Source organism: Hylaeus anthracinus, unplaced genomic scaffold (genome assembly GCF_026225885.1).
Source record: "Hylaeus anthracinus isolate JK02 unplaced genomic scaffold, UHH_iyHylAnth1.0_haploid 11997, whole genome shotgun sequence".
NCBI lineage: Eukaryota > Metazoa > Arthropoda > Insecta > Hymenoptera > Colletidae > Hylaeus > Hylaeus anthracinus.
The window spans coordinates 1543469-1560283 of NW_026534344.1; the positions used below are offsets into that span (position 1 = coordinate 1543469).

Sequence of the window (16815 nt, forward strand, 5' to 3'; positions counted from 1 at the left end):
TCGAGCGGCCGCGGTAGCGGTGGACTTTTGCGACACCTTGTATATGGTAAATGCCGTAGTTTCCCGTTATTGTACAAAGTACGAGAGTTTCGCAATCGTTCGTTATAGAAACACATCTCGTCGCGTCTGGTCACGTCGTGCATCCATCCTCTGGTTTCGCGAGCAAGTACTCGATACCATGCGTCGTAATGGCGTAAACAAAGAGGAAACGTTTCCGGTTTCCGGTGATAATTTGGGGAACGGATACGTAGGCCGTAAATCTTGTTTGCTTGAGACGCATCTCACTCGATTGTCACAGAAACGAGAAAATTCGCGTACCTTTCTTCCACTGAATACACTCAAGCTACTCGCCTAACGTAGTAAAATGATCCAACTTTTATTAAAATACAATACAAAATTGTACGTTCCTAGGACAACCAGAAGCACCGGTCGTATATATCATATTTCACGTTCAAACGTAAACACGTGGCAAGATTACGCTCACAGCTACCTACGAAGCGCGTTCGATCGAATCGCGCAACGACTGAGATCGATCTTAACGCGCTTTGCGTACGTAGGTACGTACTAGGTATCTATTGTAGGCTTGTCGATGCCGTTGTTGTTGGTTTGGGGGATAAACATCCTGAGCTCGTTTCTAAAAACACTTTTGTGCCTCACCCGAACCAGCGTTCGACTATAGCGCAGTTCGACGACAGGCGTCGACGAGGAGACACTCGAATTTGGCTTTGATTAAATCACCTCCTACGCTATGTTCGTAGATCGAGGCTTGTCGCGTCGTTTGTTGACATCCGCAACTTTTGAAAAACAAGTGAAAATCGAGTGGAAGTTAAGTGAAAATCAAGTAACGTCATTTTAAATAGATCAACGCCTACCTTGCGATACCAAACGTTCTTGCGTAAACATTGTTAACTATTCAAACGCGTGATGCAAACGTCAGCGATCGTACGCTAGTCTTCTTTGTTCGCCGGCACCACGTAATTTATATTTCGAACGCGTTAATTCCCTTGCTCCTGTTGCGTTTGCGCATTCCGCACGCAGATCTAGAGGTACGTTTGCATACCCTTACAGTATAGGTAAACCCATTAGCGCGTTCCGTTCGTTGCGAAGAGAGGAGAATCGAACAACGATCTCCGACTTTATACTAATTAAAGCTTCGTTCCTTGCGTTTATCGCTTCTTTCTCAGTCTTAAATTTCATGGACTTTTTTTTTTTTTTTTATACAGCTAACGGGATAACCTAATGCTTTCTTACACCGAAATACGTCGACCGATATCGCAGGAACGCGTCACGTTTGAATCGAAACGGGCCGTTTGCGTGAGAAACGGATCCACGAAATGTTTGCTCGACACAGATCCTAGGATCCTCGTAGTTGATTTGCCGACTTTCGCAGCATCCTCAGACTTGGATGCATTTTCGATCGTCGAATCGAATCGAATCGAATCGCTGCCAAGTCGTCCGAGATTACACCCACGTAACTATGTTCGAGTTCGTTTCCCTATTTTCTTCTCTACTTTCGATGCTGAAGCTTCGACTGCAGATCCATGTTGAAACACTCGATCGAGCTGGGATACAGCTTGCGATCGTTTCTCGCGTGACCATCCTCTTCGTTGCCGACGCTCTTGTCCACGTACATTAACTCGGATTTATCTCCAGCAGGCGATATCGCTCTCAATTTCACGTTCTGTAAAATTGTCATCCGTCAACCGATAATCGAGAGCGAGAGATAGAGCGAGAGAGAGAGAGAGAGAGAGAGAGAGAGAGAGAGAGAGAGAGAGAGAGGGGGGGTGGAGAGAGGGAGGGAGGAAGGAAAGAGATGCATGGCAGGCGAGATATCTAAGCGAACGAAAGCCAAAGAAAACGTCGATTACCTTGCCGGTGGCTATCGCACCGGCTCGATGCCTCTTGAGTAGGTAGAGCAGCGCCAAGACGCATATTACGAGGATTCCCGCGAGAATCAGAAACGCGCCAGCGTACATGAACACGTTCGGAAGCGACAGTAGTTTCCTCAAGTTGTCGAATAAGTCCTCGGTGCCTTCGACTTCTAACGAAAACCACATCACGGGGAAGTACATGGTCGGAACCTGTTTGAAAAGGCTGCATACAAATCGTTTGTGAGTATGGATTCGGTGGCGCGTGCACGCGATTCTTTAGCGTCGCGTCGCGTCGCGTCGCGTCGCGTCGTTCCTAGGCTGGGAAACTGTACCTTCGTACCGTTCGATTATTCACGGTGGTGTTATTCTGTATATCATTGGAAACGTACTTACGACACAGTTTTTGATGGTTCCAGGAGTATGTTCACTTGCATTTTTGCCGACACCTTTAGAGGAATGCCCGTTGTCTGCGAAAACATCGATTCATCGTTATCTATCGTCGCGAACGACGGAAAATAATCGTTCGTTATTAAAAGACATACGGCATAGAAATATCGCGTGAAAGGACAAGTCAGCGTTCGCATTTGTTTCCTTTGAATTTATTTTCAAGCGATTCGACTGGGTTAGTTTCGTCGCGTCGAGATGTTTGCATAGCCGAAAGAAATGCGATAAGCGGTAGAGGCGGGGTGTGGGGAGGCTCGCTCGTGTTTGTTGTCTATGCGAACGCGTAGAGGCCGATCAAAGGCACTTGGAGTTGAAGCACGCTCGACGAGATAACGGCGTTTCCAAACATCGCTTATCTCGATACTTTTTTTTTTTTTCGCCCTATCTTCGCTTGGAACGACGAACTTATTTATATTTACAGTAACTGATCGTTTCATTTACGTTAAACTCATCGAGTAGAATTTCACGGAAAAATCCAAAGATAAGTTTGCATCGTAAAGTAGCTTGCAATGAATTCAAGGTGACGCGACGCGTAGCGAGGCGGGGTGAGGCATGGTAAAGAGAAGAGAGGAGAGGAGAGGAGAGGAGAGGAGTGGAGAGGAGAGGAGAGGAGAGGAGAGGAAAGGTGAGGAGAGGAAAGGTGAGGTGAAAAAAGGTGAGGAGAGGTAGACCGACACGACGCGACGGTCATCGAGTTGTCACAACTAACGATAACGAGCGAGCGCTCGTTAAAGAAATCGTCGATAATAAAAAATACAAGGCGCATTTGCAGTTTCGCACCGTTCCTCACTTACCGGTTCCAAAGTGATGAAGAAATCGTGTTGCTGTTCGTCAGGGTTCAAACCTTCGAACCTCTCTCTGAGACTGGGATCTGCTTTGTAGAAGTGCGGCAAACTGAGGAACACCGGCGCACCATAACGGCAGGCGCTGATGTTCATCAAACCGACAGGAGTGCATTTTCCGTTACAAAAGCAGTTGCCTATGTTTACAACGTCCGGATCCTCGTCCAAAGAGTCTGGGACCTCCGCCGAGTGGTCGGCTTCGAAGAAGTCCTCGGTGGTCGTAGTCTGTTCGATGTATTTCGCCTGTTCGTGGGGATAACGTCTCCGCGTGTTGTTGCCTAACGATTTCTCGCCGAGTACGTAGCGATAACCCTTCACACCGCTGTGATAAGTCGACTGGGCGTACTCGAACGTTAACGGTCTGGAAAGAACGCGAGTGGAAGCGATACAAACACAAAAACGTAAGTACATACAATGTGTACAACGTTTCAACGGTTTAGCTGTAATTGTCTGTTTTCGGTGAAATGTCAAATCGAATCGATCGATAACGATTACGCGTCGTGTCGCGTCAATAATAGCGTTTCGTTGAAAAGCGAACACCGCGAGACTCGTCTCCAGCCACGGAGCCACGAAGGAACCACCGCTCAAACAAACGGGATTACCGGACGATCCAATTTACGTGTGTCGAAGGTTAACGAGGGAACTTGGGAATTAAGATCGTTCAAGGTTCGACGACGGTTCATTTATCACGTACAAAGACCAAAGGTACACCGAGAATCCGCGCGTTTCCTTTCCCTTTCCTCTCATTATCCAAACCACCGACCTGCACAAGTCACCGCTGAACAGAACGATCTCGTCTTTCCGCCGATACGGTGGCCAGAATTCTCCGGCGCTTCCTTCCACGATGTTACACGGACTCTTGAAGAATTTTATGGTGTCCCTATAGTTCCACTTCTTCAGTACCCCGAATTCGCCGACGTCGCGAACACCGGTATCCATGTTGAAGTGGCCATCGAACATCGTCGAGCCATTTCTCTGCGAAAGAGAACAAGATCGAAAAGAGCCACGATCGAGCAAACGTGACCCTGTTGCACAGCTTTTAAGAAAAGAGTCGAAGCGATCGAGAACGAGACAATCGAGACAACCGAGTCTTACGATTGGTTTACCATGATCGATGCGATCGCTTCGGTCTTATTTCTTTCTCACCGATTTATCTATGCGTCTACCTGCATATTACATGTACATCGCGCGAGAAGAAAGGCTAGCCAGCGTTGGATTGGTCGTAAACGTTGCACGCGCGACCTAACAAATTAATACATAATACGCCCTCCCGTTGCTTTTCATTCGTCATTCAGCGACCTACGCGCGACCTGTCCTATTCAGTACCAATTTAAGTCTCGCTGCGAATAATTTATCGTCGACCGTAATGCCGTTGCTACGACAGCGCAAATCGCATCCGCGACCTTCCGAGTGCCCTCGACACAATTAAATAAACAATTTCTGTCAACTTTCGCGGAGAAACAAATCATCGAACTACTCGTTATCGTTTTATCGCGATCGTCCGCGACTCGAACCACTGTCAACCATTCGATTCGACCCCTTCTTTCGCTCGACGCGACGCGACGCGACACAACTCTTCAAGTTTTTCTCTTTACGCTATGTAGCAACGTACCATGTAAAACCAACCAAACTTGTCAAACGGTGGAATGTCTACTCCCATACCCGCCAGTCTTCCAAGTTTAATCAGCGGGTCATCGTAACCAGCGAATAGCAGCTCGTTGACAGTTTTCGTGATGTACACATTCGAAGTCGACAGCATATACGAGAGAGTACTTTGCACGATGGGCTCCCAGTATCGTACCTTGTGCTTCGCGGACTGAAACGCGAGCAAAACTGTCAAATTACGCGAAAAAATAGAGAAATGTCTGGAATTCTTTATCCATTTAACTTTCGATCTTTTGGATTTTCCGAAACAAACGTCTATCGATTAGATCTAGCGGGTGTAACTTGTCAAAGTTTACTCACGATCGCAACAGAGTTTAATTGCGTGACGGTATCGTTCAATGAGCCGTTGGTCAGCTTCGGTTCGAAGAACCACCATCGTCGTTGAAAATAACTGACGGTGTTGTTCTCTGGATGAAAAGTCGCGTCCACTTTTTCGCGAATTTCCCTGAAATTTAAATTTACCTGGTAAATTATGTTGTAATCGTAACGAGTTTCCACGGCATTAATTACGAAACACGCGAGTTTCGTCATTTTTGCAGGGTATTGCGTATGGTCGCGTAAAGGTGCATCGATGGGAATCGGAAAGCAAAGGGACAAGAAATTCCACAAACGAACCGCGCACCGTGAAATTAAGAGAGTCGTTGTTTGGAATCGGTTCTAGCGGGAATGTCCAATTAGTCGCGGAGTGCGGGCGCATCATCGGAGAACCGTGATTCGATGCTTTAACTCGCGTATCCGTACGTGCCTCGTTGATTAGATTTGACGCGACAATTGCCGACCGCTAAGCGTACGGATGCGCCTCGCGACCTGCCCAATCTTCCCTTATCGTTACCACCGCAATCTTTTCGTTGCGTAACCGCTACGCCACCGCCACCGCCGTCGCCGTCGTCTCGAGCAAAGACCGAAAACTACGTACTAGACACGATCCTCGCGAACCGAGAGTCGAAGGGGTGCGCCACGATTGGATCCTTTCGAGAGTACCGGTTACGTTAAATTCCGAATGCGATCAGCTGTCGATCAGCCCGTCCCGTCGTTCGCTATGGAATCGAAGCTCGCGTTTCCGCTAAACGTTACTTGAGAAACTAGAATATAATTAAACGTTCGTTGTCCGTTAAACCGTGATACGCGACTCGTCATAATTTTCTTTGTTTCGCCTTCGCTGAAATTTAAATATGCTCGCGAAATCGAAGGCGCTTCTCTCGCATGTTGTCCTCGAGGAGATGTTCGACTGTACGCGAACCGGCTCGGTCGAAGGACGACGTGGAAAAAGAAACGAGTCGCGTCCATACGCGTTTTTGACCAAGGAGAAAGTAATTAATTCGCCAATTACCATGTGTAACGTTTGCACCACCTACGCTAACTTTGTTGTTCGACCGAGACACGTTTTACTCGTTCGTTAAGATGTCAATATCGCGAGGTTAACTGTGTCTTCTTATCGGTGATTAAACAGTGTACTGTAATGGTCCGGTGAAAAGGTCGATTAGAACTCGTCCGGTAAATAATCGGAATTCGACGCGATGCATCGTCGTGCGAATTGCATTCAGAATTCGAGCTGTATCGCGGATCGGATCGGATCGGATCGGATCGGGTCGGTTCGGCTCGGATCGGGTTGGGCAAGAATCTAACGTTATGCAAACAATTTCCGCTTCGACTGCAACAATCTTTTTCCCGACACGAGTCCTCGATTTTCGTGACGCGAATCGAAGCCTCGTACCCGGACGAATCGACGCGACAGCTAATTGGTACTCCACGAGAAACGCACTGTGTTTTATTCTCGTCGCGTCACGAAAATACTCGTTACTAGGTATTTATGAGCAGAGCATCGCAGAGTTCCCTATTCACGCTGTTTCCTCTTCTCTAGGCTAACGCGCGCCGAACCGTATCGATCATCGTTGATCCAGCGGACGCGACGGAGCAACCGCACCGCGAGAACGCGCGAACCCACCTTCTTACATGTAATTTTACCTACCGGAACACGTAAGGGCCGACCTCCTCGAGAATCGGTTTTTTTCCACGAATCATCAATTCCTCCGGATTGGTCCAATTGAAGAAATGTATCTTCAAATACATGGGTGGCAGACTGACCGTGTTGTTCCATACCTCGAATGCTTTCGATGTCGGCGTCAACGGTATTTCCTGTCAAATAAATCGTGTCTTTTTCATCAGTTTTACCGACTTATAGTTCACGATCGTTCGGTCAGTCGCTCGATGTTACCGATCGTCTCGATTTATTTGATCGTGAATTTTTCAACAATTTTCAATAGCTCCCGTGAGTCTAGCAACTTTCCTATACCATGGAAAATCTCTCGTACATTGGTCGCGAACAATCGTTTTTTGTACCACACCGAAGATATTGCACAATTCGTGGAGATTGGCTCAACGCGTACATATGGTCTCTAAAGACTTTTTCAAGGCTTTCGATGCATTTTTTGAAAGCTTTATATCGAATAAATGATATGCGGTGGCTCTAAAATTTTCTGACAGGAAGAATGCAGTCGTTAAATATAACAATTATTTTCCAGGGCCGTGCACGGTTATTTTTGGCGCAACCCAAGGACCCCATTTAAGACGTTCTTCGTTCGTTCAACGTTTTTCGTTTCACGGTATAAACTTATGGCTTGTGTCAACCATTACATTGAACGTTTTACGATTCCCACGCTATACGCTATACTCGAAGTTTCGTAACGCTCTAGACGAGAACATCAGTTCTCGTTATTCTACTGTAACGAATTGGTTCATTTTTTCAATCACCGATGACCCGGAAGCGTGCATTTGTATCGCACGAGTACGCCGTTCATTTCTTCATTTTTGTTTGTCTCATATAAAAACATACAAAAGATTAAAATAAATAAATAAATAAATAAATAAATATACAAAGTGTGTGTTAACGAGCGATCTGGCGTTATCGAAGGTGACCTAATTTTCTCGTGCCTAATCGTTATCGCCGCAGATACCGATGCGCAGATACCGATGCGTTTGCTCGAGCCTTCTTGAAACGTTTCAATTTTCAAACTCGAACCGCTTCGACTCGTTTCGATCAGAAACGAACAAAATTTTCCTCGAGATAACGAATTTCGGCGAGCAAATTAAAGATAAAGAGATCTTAATTCGTTGTATCGTCGTACGTTGGATTTCTATTACCGGAATACGCCTCAGTTTTCGATTGGTTCGCGGATGAAACAGTGAAACGGTGGATGGTTCACACAGGAGACTTTCTTCGTGGCGAGAATAATTATTCGTCCAGCGCAACTAAAACGATCGACCACTTTTCCAATTGTGACGAAAACAGCAGCGGCGAGACGCGTGCGAGACTACCGACACCGATGCCGACGCCGACGCGACGGTCCGCTTATTTCCCATCGAGTTGTCGTTGCTTTATTTCGAATTCTTTGGAGACCGGGTGATCTTTCGCGGTTAACTCGGAACGATCGGCCGACCGTTTCTTTCGGGTGACGGAATTTGGAAAAATAGTAGAAAACAACGTGCTAAAAAAAAAAAAATAATCGCAAGATGCGTCGAGTGGGCGATGGGGTATCGCGTTAGCGTCATGGGACACGCGAGAACGAAAGAGAATCGTAAACGTAGACAACCTTCGATCTCGGGTTTTCGTCACGGTGTTCATCTCGGTACTTGTTTGTCCGAAAGATACGAGAAGGTTGTCGCGCCGGAACTGAAATACACGCATACCTTTTGGAGAATGTGGTGGAAGAGCACCGGCGACAACAAGTACAGGCATGTGCCGAAAATGATCAGAAGAAGGCCGAGGAGGCCAAGGCCGACGGATTTATTGGCCCAAGGCTTCATGGTGACGGGATGTTCTGTTCGCGCGGTGCTTCTCATCCGTTCGACATGTATGCCCTCGACTCGAGTGGTCGCGGTCGGTGCGGTCGGCGTCTTGGTCACAGCAATGCCAACACCAACGATTCACCCCGAGCACTCTCTAGTCCTCGTTTTCTCAGATATCGCTCCCTTCTGGTTCTGGCTCTGACTCTGGCTCGCGAACCCTGAAGACCAACACAGAGCGTGGCCGCCCGGACCAGTCCTCCACCTGCACCTACGCCACACCTACCATCAACTTATCGTTGAGATTACCATTGACTTATCGTTGCGCATCGGACGAAACGTGATCGCAAGTCAACTGTTCGGATATCAAAATTTACCGCGGCCGTCGCAATCCGTACGATCAGTTGGTCGCGTTTATTCGTTTACGAGACATTCGAGTTTTCCGAAACAATGGTTTCACCGTAACCAACGTAACGTAAGCGTAATCCTTTCCTTGTTTGTCCGATACGTATCGAACCAACCAAAGGCGATTAACGATTTTATGCAACCCGAATAACAACATCGAGCTAGTTTTTAAGGTTGACCCCGACGACGAATTACTATAAATACCTAAAAATTCTTGGCGAAGAAACAGCGATACCGTGTACCTTGTCGTTCGGAGCTATCTTCTTTTCAGAGTTAGGAGAGCTAATTTCTCAAGTTTTTGCGGTCGGAAACGAAAATAGTTATCGTAGCGACCATCTATAACGGTCGTTGAAAAAACTCGGTTCTAATCTAATCTAATCTAGGTTAGTAAAACATTATTTCCTAACGTTAACGAGTAATCGGCATCTCGTCTCGTTTCGAATATATCATTCGTCGCGCATTCAACGAGAGCAAGCATTTATTATTCGAAAGTCGTATCAACAAATTCACTCGACTCGGTGCGATTCGCCAAGTTTGTGCTGCTCGATTTCGTACACGGTGCTCGCGGAGGGCTACGATAGGCCCCAGAATTTCCGCGGGCGTGACAGTTTCGTCTACGACAGACGCGAATAGTCTGCTCGCCGAGGATCTTGTCCAAACGCAAAAGTTTGCCATTTCTCGATTCCGCTCTATAGAGAACCATCATTTCTGTCGCCGATTCGTCCGATATGCTACAACTGCTAAACCGTATGAAAATTGAATCGGAAAACTAATTTATGAAACGTTTGCTGCTAGACGATAAACATAAATATAAATATAAGTAACGCGACGCGTTTTCGTTTTTTGACAACTCTGAGATTTTGTCGCGATCTATCAACTTACGCTTCTACGAACAGGTCCCTCTCGACGTTGATACTTTACTCGTTCGATTACGAAACAACCAGTTTCCAAGTACCAGTGATCAAAGGAAACTTTAACAAAGATCGTCGACCAATTTGAATATCTTCTCGCGATTCGCGTCCAACGCTCTATACAGCGCAACTATAACTGCCGTGTCCGATGAATCAACAGGCTGCATCTAATGTGACTATTGGCCGCATCCCCTCCACTCGGGGAGACTTTTCCCTCCTTTGGTAGCTTCTTTGGCCCCTCTTGATCCCACCTTATCCCATCGTTCCGACACCGGTCCAAAGATTTTCTTCGTTTTGAGAGGCGTGTCCGACTCATGTCCCAACTCCTATGTACAAACCCGAAACGAAACATCGTTTTACGAAGCCACGCGGCCTTGTTACGCACCCTAGATGTCGCTCTCATTTACGATTAATGCCAATGGCAACACGTGCTCGCGTTATCGGTATCACGTGTCGTCCGCCAACACGAGACTGGAAATGATCCGTCAACGTTCACCGAAATTTCATGCAGTCGCAGACGACGATGTATGTACCATCATCGAACGTTTACCAGCAGTATCGCGTTGCGATCGTTCCCGCGATCGCTTGCCAACCGGTCGCGCACTTCTCTCGTCTATCGCGCGGTATACCTATCTAATCACCACGTGTTTTTACGCGTTGACGTTTCGGTTTCCGCGAATTACGAATACGAAAATCTCGCGAAATATCTGTAAACACGTGCGCCCTTGATTCTATCAACGACCGAAACAACAAATATCTTTTCAAAGAAAGGAGCCAACCTTTGTCACGGCAAATTTAAGTATCGGCGTCGGCGTCGGTCGCGCGATCGAATCTCGACCGATACCAAATTTCTTGTCATGGGACAGGCTACAGCGACACCTACCGCGATTCTCATCGAAAGTAATCGTCCTCCGAATGCGCGATTCGTCACTCACGCGATCGATGGATCGGTAATTGGTACCCTTGGTTCGTACCCTTGGTACCCTCGATTAACATCGACCGATTCACGATTACACGCAACGTATGCTGCGAACAGACAAAATCGTTCCAAGAGTACGAAATATTACCGAACCGGGAGGAACCAGAACTATAAACCGGTTCTCATCGGAGACGATGTCATGGTCGGTTTATCTTCGCCGGGAGCAAGTCTCTATATTGTAACACGTGTCGATTTTGTCGTCGATCGCACTTGAAAATTTCGTTGTTGAGAGAAACGATCAAGCAGCCGACGCATACGTTGAAATGTCAGTCTTACAGATCGCGGGAGATCGCAGCTGCTCGCGCTTAGAGATGCGGTCTAGAACTATGGTGAAACGTGTCGGAGGAGAAAAGGGCTGGTATTAAGTTGCGCTTGGGACAGGTAGCAAGCCTCAAAAGTGTTCAGCCGTCTCTTCTAACCCCTCGAATCGTCGTCTATGTGCTTCGAAGCCATTGATCTCTTCATTACCAATTGGAATCGTCCGCGAGTAGCCGCGAGTCTGTACATGGCTTCTGCCTGTGATAAATGTTAATTGACTTTGCTCAACCGTCGACCATTTTATTTCACCTCGTTTTTAACCGCGAGTTTGACCATTTTATCGGCGCGATTATCGTCGACCGATGTAACGGTTAGAAACATTTAATTTACTCCAAGTTTTTTCAAAGTTTGTCAACGTACAATCTAAGCTTGTTTGATCGAGATAAATGTACGAGTGCCTCGGCTGTTCAAACTCGTCGATATCTCGACGATCCTCGATACGGATATACGCAGGGAATGAATCAACGACTAAAGGCTTTCTCGTTCAACGTAAAATTAGTAGCGATACCGGTGGACGAGAGATTTCTAATCTCTAACGTTTCTTTGCTCTCGGAAATTTTCTCCAAAATCGGTAGTAAACAATGTTACGTGCGAGATATTATCCGATGATTAGCCGTGCTGTCCCGTAACAATCTCTCGGTTTGGCAACCTGGCGTTTATCTTTTCATCACTTTAGATTTCATGTATCTAAAATTACGATCCGATCGTATAATTTTTATCATATGTATATTCGTTCGTTTATGTACGAATATATTATTCGTTCGTTACGGTTTGAAACGACGCGACGTGGCTGACTTTGGTATCAACGTTCGTTGATTACTGGAATACTATCTTCCTATGGATGACCGACTATCGTTTAGCCGCTTACGAAGCCTGGTAAGGTCTCGCATAGTGTATGTATGTATATTTCGTGTCCCTTGTCTCTCGTACGAATAAAGAGTGCAGTGACCATAAGTCGACCTCTAGATGTATCTAAATTTTAAACTCGACACGATGTAAGTGAGTAATTTATTTTCACAATTACTTTTTTCCTTATTCCATTTACCAACTGAACGTAGTATGAAACACGTAAATTTCGTCATTGCTTCAAGGTTTTTCTTTTTCGTTTCATTTATCGATCCATCTTCTTTATAGTTCTTTAATTGTTCAGAGCGACCTCTTTATTTATTAACGGTATCCTCGGAAACTATAATCAACTCTAGCACCTGAAACTGCTATGGTAACAAAATATTTTTCTCCTTGTAATCGTGTGTCGGTAATAAAACGTACAATTGTTCCAGTTATTTCTATAGGAAGGCGAGGTTTTGATTTACGTCGCTACCGTTAGATGTCAGTATGTCGCCGATATTGCTGCACGTGCTACGTTGCCGAAGTTTAAATAAGTTGGCTATTCCGGTCAGATTAGTGCCGACGGTTACCACAGTTAACTCGCAATTGTGTTCCGTGTTCAACAAATTTGTAAGAAACATGTCGTATACAACGATCGAGAGGGGTACATTAAATACCGTCGATTACAGAATTTATTTCAGTGAGTATTACGCAGTGACATAACCTTGACGTTGATCGAAAGCCTCGTGTGATTCGATTGGCTTGCATCTATTGCGCTTTATCGAAGCTATCTACCGCATAATTATACACTCGTTAATTCTATTAAGCTTGATCTCTCGACCTTTACGAGTTTAATGTTCATGGAATCACTATTAGAACATCCTCGTAACCAGCAACCGGTTCTTACTTTTTTACGCGTTCTTTTTCTTACACATTTTTTTCCTTTTTTCTCACACATTTTATTCTAACGTACAAAAATTCTTCGTTTCTTTCGATTTTTTATTAGTTTTAACGTATTCGCATATGGACAGAGTTTTGTATCATGTCGGCGTGATATTTAATCTCACAATCAGTGAAAGTAAACTAGTTCCTTGACGGAAACAAATTCAACCCGTAGTTTCATTCTATGCATATGTTTGTATTTCATTTATATTTGTATCGGTGATTCTTCAGTTATTGGTAGTTTTACTTCAAACTTTCGTTTCCTTTTCAACATTTTATTTATATGTTCATATAAATGAAAATAATATTGCTTTAATAGTACATATATCATAAATAACCATAAATATATATTACCCTGTAAAGAATTAGCATATCATAGATGGTTTACATAGAAACATAAATTGTTTATATGTATTATAGAGAACAATGCTGGTCCTATTTCACCCATGCATGACATTCCACTTTATGCCGACGAAGCTAATAAAATTGTTAATATGGTAGTCGAAATACCAAGATGGACAAATGCAAAAATGGAGATTAATCTCAAGGAGACCTTAAATCCTATTAAGCAGGACATTAAAAAAGGCAAATTAAGATATGTTGCAAATTGTTTCCCACATCATGGATACATATGGAATTACGGTGCGCTACCACAGGTGCAAAATATTTCTATGACTGTATAATTAACAATACGTATGTAGATATGAACCTAAACCATTAGCCTGCATTCTTATACCAAATATTTTATGGACTCTAATGTATAATGATTTGAGAATGACATGACGTTATCATCAATTTTATCAGTGTAACTCATACAAGGATTTGAGTAATGCTATGATATATATGTGGATCATGTACAGAAACCTACATGCTGAAATATATATACTTGTACAATGTGTGAATATTGCCTTATCATGTGTTACATAAATCCTTGCTATTAGTTCAAGGACATTTTACCTTATCTCTCTAGCTCTCTAACTCTATCTATTTTAAATTGTATTATATCTTTTGTTTTACTTGTGTTTGAATACTGTGCAATAATTTTATCGGATCATTTAATTTTGTTATTAACCGATATTCAATAGACATGGGAAAATCCTGATGTGCTGGATGAAGCAACCGGATACAAAGGGGATAATGATCCCATTGATGTTATTGAAATTGGATATAGGGTACAAAACATTTATTTCAAATTGACTGTTGATTAATTTGAATTTGTAGATAATCAAAAATTTGTTACAAAATAGGTTGCAAAAAGGGGTGAAATTTTGAAAGTAAAAATTCTTGGTACAGTTGCACTTATCGACGAAGGTACGCATATTTCAAACAAGTTTCTTTATACTCAATATTTTCTTCACCTTTGATTATCGCTGCTTCCAGGTGAAACTGATTGGAAAATTATTGTTATCGACGTTAACGATCCTTTGGCGGAACAGATGAATGGTAGGAATTGTATCAACGTTGCGTATGCGTAGACGTCTCATGTTTCTTTAATTTTCTAGATGTAGCAGACATTGAAAAACATTATCCAGGTCTAATGAAAGCTACTATAGAATGGTTCAAGATTTACAAAATACCAGATGGTAAGCCAGAAAATCAATTTGCGTTTAATGGAGAGGCAAAGTCAAGGGATTTTGCATTACACGTAGTGGAAGAAGTGCATCAACACTGGCAAAACCTTATTAAACGAGAAGCACCTGCAGGTGGAATTGCATGGTTCGTAAATTTGTTATACGTTTCATCGAAAAAAGGCAACTTATTTCAAATTGGATTTGAAGAAAAAAAAAGTATATATGTATTTATTCGCAGTACAAATGTTACTATCGCGGACAGTCCTTTCAAAATTAGCGTGGATACTGCCGAAGAAATACTAGAGAAAGCTCCGGAGACATCAGAACCGCAACTAGTCGATCCATCTGGTAAGTTAATATTTGAAAAATAATACATACATACTAAATAAGTTCATACATTGCACTAAATTTATCCTATAGAACTTGATTCTTATAATTTTGTCATTTAATTTCAGTTAACAAATATCACTTTGTTCCGTTACTACAACATAAACTATGAATTCATTTAAAACGTTTGCCGTTAAAAGTTTCGCTTAATCGTTCTCTTGATTATTGTATCTTTTATCAATTTTAATATTAAATGATTATTAGTAAAACATTTTGATATTTGATTTCAGTCGATAAGTGGCATTATGTACATCTTAAGTGAGAGTAAGAGGGATATTCACGCATCGACACATCTTTCGATGTTTGCACATAGATGTTCGTTTTGCTGGCACATGATGGAATACAGTGTCTTATTCCCACAAGTTGCTTCATCGTAACTATTAATACATCTTATAATTCTAGATCATATTTGAATGTTGCAAGCATGTGCTTGCAGTACCGAAACAAGTGATATTTACCTACACACAGTGAAACATGACAGCTTGATTATAGATACATTTTAATATAATAGCTTTACGAAAGCAAATATCTGTAATTGAAAGACGAGTAGAAAGTTTTTTCCGATCCGGTTGAATGATTTAATAAAGTTCCTTGTTACTGTACTGTATGTACATATTCATAAATAATGGGTACTAGGAAATGAATATAATCTTGCGAAAGGTTGTGATACAGTTTTCCATAAATATGGAGACAGGTATTCTAGATAAACGAGAACAGAGTTTTGTTTCGAATATTTGTTATATTACAGATATCTAATACAACAAATTAGTCGAAGACTTCGATTCAGTTATTGATATTATAGATCCTTTATCGTCTATCCTTTATTATTCCTTAGTTTATCGCAAAAGGACTCGACAAACGAAAGGTCACAATTTCCGTTGCTGACGTTGTAGTTATTTTTTGTAAAGAAATATTACTCAACGCTGTTTATATTCTCTACTTCCTCGCAATACCGAATTCTCCTTAATCCGAGACGCTCTTCTATATCCTATACTGTCTAAAGTTTAAAGTCTCAGGAAACGCTGTAAGCGTAAAGAAGAGATCATTTATACGTCGTGATCCTGTCGAAAGCGTGCGCTTAGCTACTACATTCCGTAGGAAGTGGTCTCCGAGGAGACATTCGTGTCTAGTTGGTAGTATGCTGGAACATACGAGCCGTGAGGCATATATGTACAATCGTGCTGCAAGGCATACATAGATATATCCAACTGGACCGAAGAGATGAACCAGTCCTTTGGCGCTATAAATATTCAAACGTTATCCGGTATGTAGGAGAGAAAGTGAATTGCAGCGTATATTAAAAATGTTTGAATTTTGTTAACTAGTTGATTCACGATGGATAATTTAATCAACGGTTACAAGAAGTTCGTTACTAATAGAAAATTAGTGTGGACGATTTACCAAGATAGCAGAATTCGTATATTAGTATAGATAATAGGAAGGAATCAACTACTTCTCGCCGGTTTGGTAACAGTTTTCCTTTATCTGTCCTGTAACGCGATTTATTTTGTACCCGAATCGCCTGCGCAACGCTGTCTTAGTTTCTACTCCCACAAATATATAAATATTATTATAATAAAAAAGAAAGAAGTAGAAACGAGAAAAATGTTGATCGGTTGTTTGAATTTTTGGACAAGTATCCGAAGGGAGAGCGAATTCTTTCAAGGTACCACCATCCTGCCGAATTCCCCGCGCCCTTTTTTTCTCGGCAACTGACTGGCAACACCGGGTATAAGGTGAACCGAGGCAGGTGAAGGTATCGACTGGCGCAGTGTCGTACGCGCTCGCGCGAATCTCGCTACCGAAGAGAGTCGTCTAAGAGACTAGCAGGTAGAATAGCAACAGAGAGAGACAACAAATTCGAGTTAT

The 16815-nt window shown here is 43.2% G+C and overlaps 2 protein-coding genes across 6 annotated transcripts; one reads left to right on the forward strand and one right to left on the reverse strand.

Annotated features, from left to right (window-relative positions):
* Nucleotides 1-1043: 1043 nt before the first annotated feature.
* On the reverse strand, nucleotides 1044-10083 carry LOC128889792 (protein croquemort-like). Of its 3 annotated transcripts, none has more exons than XM_054147773.1 (10): nucleotides 9893-10083; nucleotides 8510-8870; nucleotides 6792-6958; nucleotides 5123-5267; nucleotides 4770-4973; nucleotides 3921-4132; nucleotides 3110-3518; nucleotides 2265-2338; nucleotides 1869-2094; nucleotides 1044-1681 (listed from the first exon to the last, which is right to left on the reverse strand). In XM_054147773.1, exons 2-10 carry the CDS (start codon nucleotides 8660-8662, stop codon nucleotides 1508-1510), a joined length of 1764 nt encoding a protein of 587 aa, XP_054003748.1. In that variant the 5' UTR covers nucleotides 8663-8870; nucleotides 9893-10083; the 3' UTR covers nucleotides 1044-1507. The 3 variants fall into 3 exon arrangements, with proteins under 3 accessions (XP_054003748.1, XP_054003747.1, XP_054003749.1); XM_054147772.1 differs by having other exon boundaries at nucleotides 8510-8876; XM_054147774.1 differs by having other exon boundaries at nucleotides 8510-8887.
* LOC128889806 (inorganic pyrophosphatase) lies at nucleotides 3418-15722 on the forward strand. 3 transcript variants are annotated; one of them, XM_054147801.1, is made up of 9 exons: nucleotides 3418-3558; nucleotides 12499-12746; nucleotides 13409-13644; nucleotides 14074-14160; nucleotides 14236-14299; nucleotides 14369-14431; nucleotides 14491-14704; nucleotides 14798-14907; nucleotides 15177-15722. In XM_054147801.1, the coding sequence occupies exons 2-9, from the start codon at nucleotides 12554-12556 to the stop codon at nucleotides 15206-15208; spliced, it is 999 nt and encodes a 332-aa protein (XP_054003776.1). In that variant the 5' UTR covers nucleotides 3418-3558; nucleotides 12499-12553; the 3' UTR covers nucleotides 15209-15722. The 3 variants fall into 3 exon arrangements, with proteins under 3 accessions (XP_054003776.1, XP_054003774.1, XP_054003775.1); XM_054147799.1 differs by lacking the exon at nucleotides 15177-15722 and adding an exon at nucleotides 15015-15155; XM_054147800.1 differs by lacking the exons at nucleotides 3418-3558; nucleotides 15177-15722 and adding exons at nucleotides 11213-11397; nucleotides 15015-15155.
* Nucleotides 15723-16815: the final 1093 nt, after the last annotated feature.

Excerpts from the sequence above, each read along its gene's own strand:
- LOC128889792 (XM_054147773.1), bottom strand. The coding sequence starts at position 8,662 with ATGAGAAGCACCGCGCGAACAGAACATCCCGTCACCATGAAGCCTTGG. Across the intron at positions 5,268-6,791 it reads GTCGGCCCTTACGTGTTCCG|GGAAATTCGCGAAAAAGTGG; the intron begins GTAGGTAAAATT and ends TTTAAATTTCAG. Across the intron at positions 1,682-1,868 it reads GTGCGATAGCCACCGGCAAG|AACGTGAAATTGAGAGCGAT; the intron begins GTAATCGACGTT and ends ACAATTTTACAG.
- LOC128889806 (XM_054147799.1), top strand. The coding sequence starts at position 12,554 with ATGTCGCCGATATTGCTGCACGTGCTACGTTGCCGAAGTTTAAATAAG. Across the intron at positions 14,161-14,235 it reads TTATTGAAATTGGATATAGG|GTTGCAAAAAGGGGTGAAAT; the intron begins GTACAAAACATT and ends GTTACAAAATAG. Across the intron at positions 14,432-14,490 it reads TTTGGCGGAACAGATGAATG|ATGTAGCAGACATTGAAAAA; the intron begins GTAGGAATTGTA and ends TTAATTTTCTAG.